Raw genomic sequence first — 11442 nt, forward strand, 5'->3', positions numbered from 1 at the left:
TATGCCTCAAAAGTAGTTAAAAACTTTTCATTAAAACAGTTATTAGCTCGTGATGCTTATCTAGCTTGATTAGTTTGGACTGCACACGCAAACATGCAGAAAACTGCGCTTCACTGAAAACTAAACGCTTTGGTTTCTTTTTATTCTCCAAAATAAACTCCGTTTGAGGTAGGTTCACTTAAGAGGTTTCATCATGAGCTTACGCTCAGGTACACGGTCCACTTTTCAAAAAATGTGAATTTCCAAGGCTTACTGTTCGCTAATTACCATAGTTTTAAACGTGGTCGTGCTCTTGAAGCAGATGAACAAATGAGATCGAGCAATGAAACTACCTTCTGACCTTTTGCAGGAATAATGTAAACACGGTTAGGTACTGCTGTTATCCAAAGACACAATAAATAGATGCATTAATGGAAATACGCTAATGAGTCACTACTTTCACCTTATTCGTTTATATCGGAAGTATGTCGCTGATCATGTATTGTGTTTGGATTTTTTCTTTTTGCAAGAGACCAACTCAAAGTGAGAGAAAAAATACTCAAAGGCCTGGAGTGAAGCTTCTATCCATTGCTATGTGCAAAATAAAAGCTTTTTAGCATATTAACATATTGGTATAAGCAGTTATGTTTAAGTACTTCCTTGAATAAAATGATGTCACTATTTTTCCCTGTCAAATTTATTTATAAATCAATTTTTAAAAAGTTCAACCTGCACTAAAGTGCTGTACAGAAATCAGTAGATACATTATTTATAATTAAGACAACAATAATAAAATAATTTACCACAATTACAATAGATCACAAAGACTTAAATGCCATTGGATAAAAATTGATCTTAAGAAGCACCTTAAAATCATGCATGCCTTGAAAAGACATGATGTTTTATATATATATATATATATATATATATATATATATATATATATATATATATATATATATATATATATATATATATATATAACAACGAGGGTCAGTGTTGCTTCCTAAGTGGACAGTTTGATTTCACAGAAGTTTGACTTACTTGGAGTTATATTGTGTTGTTTAAGTGTTCCCTTTATTGTTTTGAGCAGTATATATACAATTTTTTAGCATTTCATTTTATTAAAAAATTTAATGTTTTTTTTACATTTTTGAATAAAAAAACGTAGCCAGAAGGATCAAATTGTTATTAATTGAAATCTTCATTCCCTGTTAGAAGACCAAATTTTATTATATTAAAACTTAAAAGCTTTTTTGTGTAAGAAATCTTTCTTACACCAGATCCAGTTTTGAAAACCTTTCAAAAGACTTTAATCCAATAAAAAAAAAAAGAATTCTACTGTCTCAATATCTGAGTAGGAAAACGCAGAGGATTTGATATTTGTATTGAATTTATTTAGTGAAACGTCTCTTGTAATATTTTGACCACTGTGCTTTCTTCCCTCCTGCAGTCTGCAGTGATGCTGCCGCTGAAGGAGAAGGACAAACCCATCGTTCAGAAGCTGTTGACAGCCGGCTGCTGCGCTCGCTGTGTGCTCAGGTTCTGCTGTGTGAGCGTCCAGGCTGCTTATCGACAAGCACAGCATGTAGGGCTGCGTCCGATTCTGCTGGTTTCAGCTCATTTCTGTTGGAAATTATTATTGTGTGCGTCCAACAAAGCTAACCAGAGCAACAACCTACTGACTGTTTTATATTTTGCAGGAGACTCTTAAAGAACTTCAGACTTTCATTATGGAGAAGGAAAACAACAAAGTCCAGGATTCAGCAGAAATCAAGCCTCATAATACTGAGTTGTCTCAAACTGTTGAAGACCCTCCCTGTAAAAAGGCCAAACTGGATCCCACAGAGGCGGTTCAGTCAGAAACAGACGCTGCTGCCATGGTAACGCTGAAGAAGGAGTCAAGCGTGTGTGTCGTATGTTTGGGAATCCTGCAGGATTTATGTGGCCCAGATCAGGCAGCAAAGGTTTGCATTTGTCAGAAATTATTCTCTACTTTTTAATTAAAGGTGCAGTATGTAACACTTGTGTGCTTAACTGCACATTATTAGGCTGCACAATTCAAATATATTGTGTTTTCTTTAGTTTTTTTATTTAATCTTGGAGTTTTATTGTGTAATTTCTGCCACTTCCTAGAGCATTTTTGACTTGTCAGCTGTGTTTTAATCCAAGGAATATACTTATAGTAACTTTAACTTTAACTAGTATGTAACTTTAATTTAAATATATATATATATTTTTTTTTACATATTAAAACTGTCACCATGTTGTGACAGTTTGTTATACGTGAAAAGATCGATCTCCTTCTCTTCCTCCCTGAGGTAATATTACCGTCTGAAGAAATGTTCCGCCCCCAAACAAAAACAACCAATCAGAGCAAAGAGGACGGTCTTAGCGCTGTCAATCAACCTTGCGAATGCACTGCAAAATGTCCTAGTGACTGAGAAACAACTTGCAGTTACAAAAAAAAACGTCTGTGGCTATGCTAACTAGCCTTAGCATTCACAACAGGTTGTGCTACCTGCAGCATAGCAGAGAGCAATGGAGAGAGGAGGGATGAGCAGCGCTACACAGGTTGATTGACAGCACTAAGTAGTAGCACATGGGGAAGGTGGAGGAGATCGATCTTTTCACAGATTATGTGTCATACCAAATCATCACCGCATTTTTTAAAAATAAAAATTGCATTCTGCAGCTTTTATTTTTGTCACGAGGTTTTAAAATGTGATCAGTTCTCATATTGTCCTAAAGTTAAAATCAGCTGTTGCGTTTCCACAGATCGCTGAAACAGTGAAGGCCCAAAACTACGAGTTTGACACCCTTGTGTTGTCCGTCTCTCTGCCGGCTCAGCTCTGTGTGCGTGAGGTCAGCACAGCCGAGACAAACCCGCTCTATTTGTCCTTCCATCCCAAAATAATCGTATGCTAAAGTTTTATTCTTTACCTCTTCAGCACTCCTGTTGGCTCCATGTGAAGAAGGAAGTCAGGTGAAAGAATTGATCTTGTGTTGAACATTTTGAACATTAATGTCTTTTGAAGTTTTGGACAATCTGAGTTGGTTTGGTCTTACAGACAGAAAGGTTTAGTGCTCGATAAAGATGATGTCATCCAGGTGAAGGAGGCCTTCAAGTGGGTCATGCAGGGTCTGGTCACAAGACAGCTGGAGGGCGTAGCTGTGGTCAGCAAGGTAGGTGAGATCCAAGCATAAAAAACACCGCCTGTGGAATCAAAATTCAGAGTCTATTCAAATAATGTTAGATTGAAAATTATAATTAATTAATTTAATAAAAATACAATTGAAACAGAAGACAAAAAGTTATACGAAACAACATCAGAAGTTGCTCCACTTCAGCGTAAATTTGTTGGGATTTTATGTGATAAATTAGGTGTAGAAAAAGGTTAAAGTATTGTGATTGTATTCATTACATCGATTGGGTAATGAATACTCCACAGAAGATCATATTTTCAAAACATGTGTTCAGTTATTGGTCATTCCTGTTATTGTTTCAGAGTCCGTTTGAGGTCGGCGTGGAGTTCACTCATCCAGACACGGAATCTGACTGCCACTTCCTGTGAGTCCTCAACTGCAAAACATGTCACATTCCTGCAGCGTTAAGTAAAAATGGAAATCAAACAGCCGTGAAAACAAACAACAAATCATTTTTGATTGAACAGAGATAAAATAGTGATCAGTTCAGACCTGCACACAGGTTTCAGATTCTTATTTTGCCTGCTTTGTTCTCTTTGTCCTGCAGAGCCAAATGCTGTCCTGATTGCTTCAAACCCACCAAGAACAAACAGGTAAAGATGTTAGAGGTGACCTATTATGCTTCTTTGAAAAGGATAAGGTAGGATGTTCACTACATTTGTTGCACAAAGTCATTCTTTGATAACAAGATTTTAGTCTGATCAGAATGATCTGTTTTAGGGCCTCCTGTTACTTTAAATCCAAAGAAGCTGCTGCCAGCCACTCTACCAACTCAACATTTACACTCAAACGTAAAAACGGCTGCAAATAGACATACAATTATACAACTCACATCTTTGAAAAGCATTAGTAGAGCCTCCTGCACAATCTACAACAATGCAGCAAGTGGTTTCTGGATTGTGAGCCTGCAACAAAAAACTTGTCTTTTCCAGCAGCCATTGTACAGCAAATACAGCAGTAAAATACAGCACATTTAGTCAGCTGACCAAATGTTCTGGAACTCAGCTTGTGTTGCTAGGTAACAGAATTTGGCCTGGCTGGGGTTGCTAGGTATGGATGCAGTGCCTCCATGTGATTAGGAGGTTTTTGAAACCAAATAATGGCTGAATGTTTTTCTTAAACACTTGGGCTGTTTTTAGAAGCAGTTAGGACTCAAATACAAGTAAAAAACATAAAAAAGTTAATTTTGCATAATAGGTCCCCTTTATCTTCTGGTCCACTGATGCCAGAGTCCAGTTTCTGTACTTCACTGATGCTGTGTTTAGCCTCTTCATCTACGATGCTTTTCCTTTTTTCTACAGTCGGTGTTTACCCGCATGGCTGTGGTCAAAGCTCTGGAGAAGATATCAGATGGGAAGTTTTTAGAGTAAGTAACGCTGAAATGAGTTGTCTCTACAAAGTGTTTTGTTCAACATCAATTGCTTTTTCATGTTTCTTTTATTTTTCCAGACATTACCCCTGTCCACCGTCAGAGCAGAGCGGCAGCTGCACCCCTCAGGACATCCAGTGTCTTCATGTCTCTGTCTTCATAGCAGGTAAAGCAAGACAATAAGAACCTTTATTTACATGTTTACTGTCTCATTTCTACTTTCAGGTCAGTTAGAACTACCAAAATTATTTCTATTTGCTAAATGCCAGAAAACGTAGCGGGGACATTTTTAGAATTTTTTTTGTAACTTTCTTTGTAGTTTGTGTTTAACCAATTAATTTTAGGGGGATTGTCATTCATCAACATTTTAATGGGTTTAAATGATTTTGGCAACGGCAACCAATAAAATGTTATGTTTTACTGATTTCCTCAATTATTGCTGACTGAATGTTGTACTTTGAACTGCCTTATTGCTGAAGTGTGCTATACAAGTTTATTTGTATAGCACACTTCACTTGATTGATTTATTAATTTTACCTCCAACACGTTGTGCTGGAAAAATGTGAAAACTTATATTTATAATGCTTGAAACATTCTTGAATTTTACGGTGGGAAAACGCTGCTAACCCCGTGTTCCCACCGATCAGGGAGGTACAACAAGTTCTGCCGCAGCCTGCCTCAGACTCCCTGGGTGATCGATGGGGAGAGGAGGATGGAGTCCTCCGTGGAGGAACTGATCGCCGCACCGATCCTGTCTGCCTTCAGAGCTGACGGTGAGTCCACATTTTAAACCCAAACCTCACCAGATTGCGTCGCCAAAGATTAGTGTTCTATCTAGATCAGACTAGTGGTCCGCGGGCGCCCTCTAGTGGTCCGCAAGGTACTGCATGTAACGACGGTTTATCTGCCGTGACGTCAGCTACGGCAGATAAACACGACAGCTAGCTTACCAGACGGCTTATGTTTAAAAATAATAATGGATAAGGTGCTTAAAAACCGGGTCACTCAAAAGAAAAACTGAATATACCGGTGGAAAGAAAGCAACGCCATGATTACTTATATGATCGGAGGAAGCTAAGTTATTCCTCCTGAGAGTATTGATGTGTCGTTCACGAACGATTCGAATCTTTTGATCGGCTCTAGGCGGTTAACGGTAGGGCTTCAGCTTCAGTTGGTGAAAACTGTTCTTTTTATGACTTTACTCGCACGTCAACAGCTATTGTTATTTTTATTTATTTAAAAAAAACTAAATTAATTAAACACAAGCGATAAATAGAATTGATAGAATTTGTTGGACAATTTAATATTTATAATCTCGCCACTAATATAATGGTGCAGAAGAGGATTTTTGTTTTTGGCAAAGCAACTTAAGTCTATTTTTCTTTTATGCTTCTAAATGTTATTACACTAATACTTGGTATTAAAGAACAACTTCTTTAATTTCAATGTGTTTAAAGTCGTTGGAAAGATTAAAAATTTCCTTTTATTGCAGATGTTGTGTTATTGTTGGGTAATTTCAAGTTAGATAGTCCGTGAGTGTTAAGTGGCCCTGAAAACGTTTGAGAAACATTGCCCTAGATGTTCGCTGAAGTCATAAAGAAACAAATAAATGGAGCAATTTAAAATTAAAACTAATCTGTGATTATTTGAGTCATATATCCCTCAAACATGTAGCTGTTGTTATGCTCAGGTTGACCATAAAAACATCCTGAGAAACAAATACAGCAAAAGGTCTAATTCTGTGCTCTTAATTAAGTTTAACTCACTAAGTAATTTACATCAATTCCTCAAAAAACACAGCTTGTTATTTTTTTTTATTTTTTAGGAAAAATACCAAAATGTGTTTTCTTTTTGTGCCAGGATTTAATTTCTCCTCCTCGGGCAGAGAGGATGTGGATGTCCGAACGCTTGGAAACGGTGAGATTTTGTTTGACCGAATGAAATTTAAACTGTTTCTGGTTTCCTGATCCAGGTGTGACCTACACACCTGGATGAAACTAGCTAATGAGACAGAAACGGAAATCTTATTTTTCCACACAATTTTATTATAATAAAAACACATTTATATTCATCAGTTATTGTGTTTTTAGCCACTTTAAGGCCATAATTTTCAACCTTTTTTCTAACAAAATATGTATTAATTTATTTTTTTGTTGTCTTTTTCTTTGGCAGAATGACAACACAGGATTCATTTTGACTTTCAAAATAAAATTAACAAACACTATTTTGAAATAAGCAAGTTTGAAACTCTTAATTAGTAAATTCATTAATGGTGATTATAAATTACAATTATTAAAGAGCAATTAAGAAATAAATAATTTGGATTTCTTTTTTGCCATAGCAAGTTTCACACTACTAACAAAACTAACATTGTTTTAATAAAGGGTTTAAATTGACCTTTCAAAATAAAATAAAGTTCTGGGAAACTTTTTAAAACAAAACTTGATGCCTTTCATTTATTATCATAAAAGTGGGTGTTTTCCATGGCCTTTGAAAAATAAAGTTCAGAAACTTTTTAAAATACATAAATAACTAACAGTTACATTTATATTTAGTAGAGTCAGTGCTAAATTCACTGTGAAAATAAATCAGTGATGATTGAAAGTTTACATTACAGCTAACAGATAAACTTCAAAATAAAAGACTTTTTCTGTCATTGGATGGATTAATAAATTCACTCAAAGTTTCTTATTGGTCAAAATAATAATGTTATGTAGTATTTGGATGTCTTTACTTCCATTACAACAATATTTAGAAGATAAGGACCAAAATAAGAGAGAACAATGATGTTGGCTGCTAAACTCCAATTTGCCTCATTTTAATTTGTTCAGAATTTTTTCTAGTTTTTTAAATTTTGTTGCGTTTTTCTTTGGCAGGACGTCCATTTGCCATGGAGCTGCTGAACCCACACAGATCTCGGTTCAGCAAAGTAGAGATGAAGCAGCTGCAGGAGGTGCTGAACGTCAAATAAGTGTATTTTAATTAAAAGAAATGCTACTTTTTCTCTTTAGAAGAAATAACTGTTGTTATTTTTGCTCCTTTGTCTCTTTCTAAGGCTCTTCAACTTTGCTGCACACATTTGAAAGTGTTTTAACTCACTTTCAAATGTGAACTTTGCTTTATCAATAAAATTGTAATTTGTAAACATAACTTGTCAGTTTCTACAGTGTGAAAGCTTCAGTCGTTACAGACTGTCAAGCTCTGCTTTGTTACATTTTGGAGTGTTTTTGGTCTTAATTTTGAATATTTCTCCTTCTAAAAAACATTTGTTTTCTTTGTATGCTTTTAATTTGAAATGCATTTAACAGCGTAAACTGTTATAAACTTGCACTTGCATCCACTTTGCATTGGTGTTTTTGGAATACATGAACCCTTTCAAATTGATTTCTTTATTTGAAAGTTTGTGAAAGTTTTTGTAAGCTGCAGCTGTGCCGTGTTGATGTCATAATTTTATACTTTTGATCTGATTTCAGACGATTAACAAATCCTCAGAGAAAATCAGAGTGAGAGATCTGCAGATTGTAACCAGGTGAGACAACTGACAACATTTCTCTCCTTTTTCTACAGTGCTCAGAGTGTGAGAATCTGGTTCTCTTTTCTGTTGTGTTGTGTTTGTAAACTGCAGAGAAGCCATGAGTCGGATGAAGGAGGGAGAAGAAGAAAAGACGAAGTCGTACACGGCGCTGGTCTGGACTCAGAAATCCATCGAGAATGAAGACATTTCCTTCATTAACGACATCAAGGTGCTCAGTTTCTGTCGGTTCTGGTGAATTCACCGTGGCAACGTTGAGTTAATCGCATCATGATTGGATTTCATATGAAATGGATGCTTCAAAACGCTGCCACTTCTTCTCAAAATAAAGTAAAATAGCCAGATTATATAAAGGATAACTGTGGTCAGACATAAGTTAAAGTGACGTACTAATGTTACTGCTGTCGGCTTCTGCGTAAATAACAGCCAATCAAGAAATGAGGATTTTGACTTTCTGTCAGCAGGACCTGACTCTGGACCAGAAGACTCCTCTGAGGGTTTTGCACCGGCGGGCGTTGGCGATCCGGCAGAGGGTCATCCACAGCATGAACGTCCGCTTCGTGGATTCACATCACTTCTACCTGGGACTGAAAACTCAGGCTGGGACGTATCCTCACTTAAAGTCTGACCCGACTGACACTATTACAGACTGGACACGTCACAAATAGATGTGGAGCGGAGTATGTGACCCAATTCTTTGTTTTCGACCTTTACGTGGCCTGTATCTGATATTTTCGCGACAGTCTGAACAACACAGGTCGGATTTTTTCCAAATGCGACCCGGGCAACTTGGATATCCGATCCGGTCTTTTCAAATGTGACCTGAATCTGAATGGCCAGCTCAGATACCTGAATGTTCAGATTGATACGTTCAGGTGTCAACCTGATCATCGTTGATACACGACAAACGTCACCATTCTGCGTCCGCGGGAAGAAAAACAACAAACATGGCGGACGATAATGAGGATTAAGTTGCTAATATGCTGGCTCCGGTCGGACGACAATTCAAAATCGTGAGATATGCTCATCCGTTAGCATCCATGTTTACTTCCGCAAGCACTTCTTCTTCTTCTTTTTTCTGGCGGTTGGCAAAACGCTGAGCTCTCTCTCTCTCTGTGTGACGCTATTGCGCCCTCTACTGCGCATGCCGGACACTTTCAGGTTGTTTGCGGTTCACACTGGAGATCAGATACAAGTCGCGTATATTTGGAAGTGTGAAAAACCACGACAAAAAAAACAACAAAAACTGATTTGACAAAAAAAAAAATCAAATTTGGGTCACTTCAGTCTGCAGTGTGAATGTAGCCTAAGTTATTGTTTAAAGTTCCTTAATGTCTGTCAAACAGCTACATCAAGGAGTTTGTCCATGGAGATTTCGGACGCACTAAACCGAATCTTTGTCAGCTGCTGAAGACCGACACGGACATCCTGGAGCTGGACGTGGAGGTGAGGATTGTAGCTCATGTAAAAGAAGTTAAAGGTGACCTATTATGCTTTCCTGAACAGGTTAGGATATGTTTATGGGCTATACAAAACATTTTATTATATTTTATGCACAAAATAATTCTTAGACAATGAGATTTTATTCTGCTCAGTTCTGCCTGTTTTGAGCTCCTTTCACAATCAGCTGTTTTATAAGCTGCTGCTGGCCACTCAACGTTTATTTTCGCACGTGAAAATGACTGCAAACAGGTGCGCAATTAAAGTTAACCTTAGAAAACCAGAACCTTAGAAAAGCAGAAATAGAGCCTCCTGCACAGCCAACAAGAATACACCAAGCAGCTTCCAGATGGAGAGTCTACAACAAAACATCGGTGTTTTCCAGCATAGCTGACCAATTGTGCTGGAACTCAGCTTGGGTTGCTAGGTGACAGGCAGAACTCCACTGGGGTTGCTAGGTAACAGGCAGTGACGTTACATTCACAAGGTTTCTGAATCGGTTCACTTTCCAGACACAAATAAACATCGACTTATTGCCAAAAAAGGTGATTTTTTTTTTAAGTGCTTGGTTTGTTTATAGAAGTGATTGTAAATTTTTTTAAAAAGGTGCAAAATGTGAATTTTTCATAATAGGTCTCCTTTAAAGAAACGGTTAAAAATATAAATAATGTGTGTTAATGCTGAGTCTAACTGGTGTTTCTGTTCAGTCGGTGGATGTGGACTGGCCTCCACCCATACCAGAGTGAAGGATGCCCTTTCGGGTCCCGAGAGGCTTTGGCTGGTTCTGCACTGACTGGTTCCTGTAAGTGCTGCTGGGAGGCTGGAAGATCTGGAACTGGAAACCTGACATCCGTCTGTCCAGCTCTAGGATTAGCTTTTCTGTTCGAGTCGACATTGTATATGAACGCATCTTCAGTTTGATTACATTATGTATTTAACAGCCCTGTCTGGTTCTGTTGTCATATATATTTAAGTTGGGTCATTTTGTAACCAAGTCCATTCAAGGATGTAATAAAGATCCTGGTCTAACTGTGACAGGTACACTATCAAAATGTCTTCCATTATTTTTGCTTTAAAATGAATGTTTTATCATTTAAAAAAAAAGCGGCACCTATGACCCCTTCAGCGTAGCCATGGTAACCTGGTGCCACCTCTCACCGTCTCATTGAGAGACTGCTGGCACCAATTGGCTCGACCTCTGTCGAATTAGGTCAGTCACTTCAAAGGCGGTGAATATTTATGCAATCACTATGTTTTTTATTTTGGTCACTATTTTGTAGAAATCAGTTTTCACTTTAACGTTAAAAGGGATTTTTATAAAAGCGACAAAAGGGTAAAACGTCCAACAGGGTGAATACTTTCTATAGGCGCTGTGTGATGCTACTGCAAAGCTGATCACTTCCTTGAATAATTCATGTCGTTTTAGCCAAACAGATCAAATACCTAGACCACCTAATAAAGTTTTTGACATTTAATTTATATTATTCAACCCTGAAGGTCACCTTTGTGAAGATTTATTTCTGTAATTTAGGAACCTGGGGTCCAAACCTTTTGCCTTGGGCGACAAACCTGGAAAATTTAAACTGCCGAGTTACAAAATTCATTAAACTAAAAATACAAAAATTAGCTTACTGTGATTTTTTTAAAAAGCTGAACAATAAACCAAATTTTTATGAAATCTGTATATTATTAAAAATCCAAAACATCAAAAGGATTTCAGACTAAAAAAAAAAAAAAAATTCAAAATTTGTGTGATTTGTTTTCCAATTTGCTGGCCAAATTTGACAGTTTTTGACTTGTTTGGGGCCAAAACAGATCATTCTAAGGGCCACATTTTGGACACCCCTGCACTGAATCAATAACATCTTCATGATCTCAAATGTTGTGGGGGTTTCTTTAGCCTAAATGCATCATT

At 37.2% G+C, this 11442-nt stretch overlaps 1 protein-coding gene and 1 long non-coding RNA gene across 2 annotated transcripts; one reads left to right on the forward strand and one right to left on the reverse strand.

The window, feature by feature from the left end:
- Window positions 1-45: 45 nt before the first annotated feature.
- Window positions 46-10579, forward strand: pus10 (pseudouridine synthase 10). The gene is made up of 18 exons (XM_008418101.2): window positions 46-168; window positions 1433-1567; window positions 1683-1946; window positions 2758-2844; window positions 2931-2965; window positions 3051-3165; window positions 3489-3550; window positions 3734-3779; window positions 4488-4552; window positions 4636-4721; window positions 5203-5328; window positions 6416-6472; window positions 7432-7508; window positions 8029-8084; window positions 8181-8298; window positions 8552-8694; window positions 9434-9533; window positions 10235-10579. The coding sequence occupies exons 2-18, from the start codon at window positions 1442-1444 to the stop codon at window positions 10271-10273; spliced, it is 1602 nt and encodes a 533-aa protein (XP_008416323.2). The 5' UTR covers window positions 46-168; window positions 1433-1441; the 3' UTR covers window positions 10274-10579.
- Window positions 4350-5273, reverse strand: LOC103469990 (uncharacterized). Its single transcript, XR_534436.3, has 3 exons — window positions 5183-5273; window positions 4643-4710; window positions 4350-4520 (listed from the first exon to the last, which is right to left on the reverse strand). It is a non-coding gene; the product is annotated as an uncharacterized LOC103469990 (long non-coding RNA).
- Window positions 10580-11442: the final 863 nt, after the last annotated feature.

This window comes from Poecilia reticulata, chromosome 1 (genome assembly GCF_904066995.2).
Source record: "Poecilia reticulata chromosome 1, P_reticulata-male-v2, whole genome shotgun sequence".
NCBI lineage: Eukaryota > Metazoa > Chordata > Actinopteri > Cyprinodontiformes > Poeciliidae > Poecilia > Poecilia reticulata.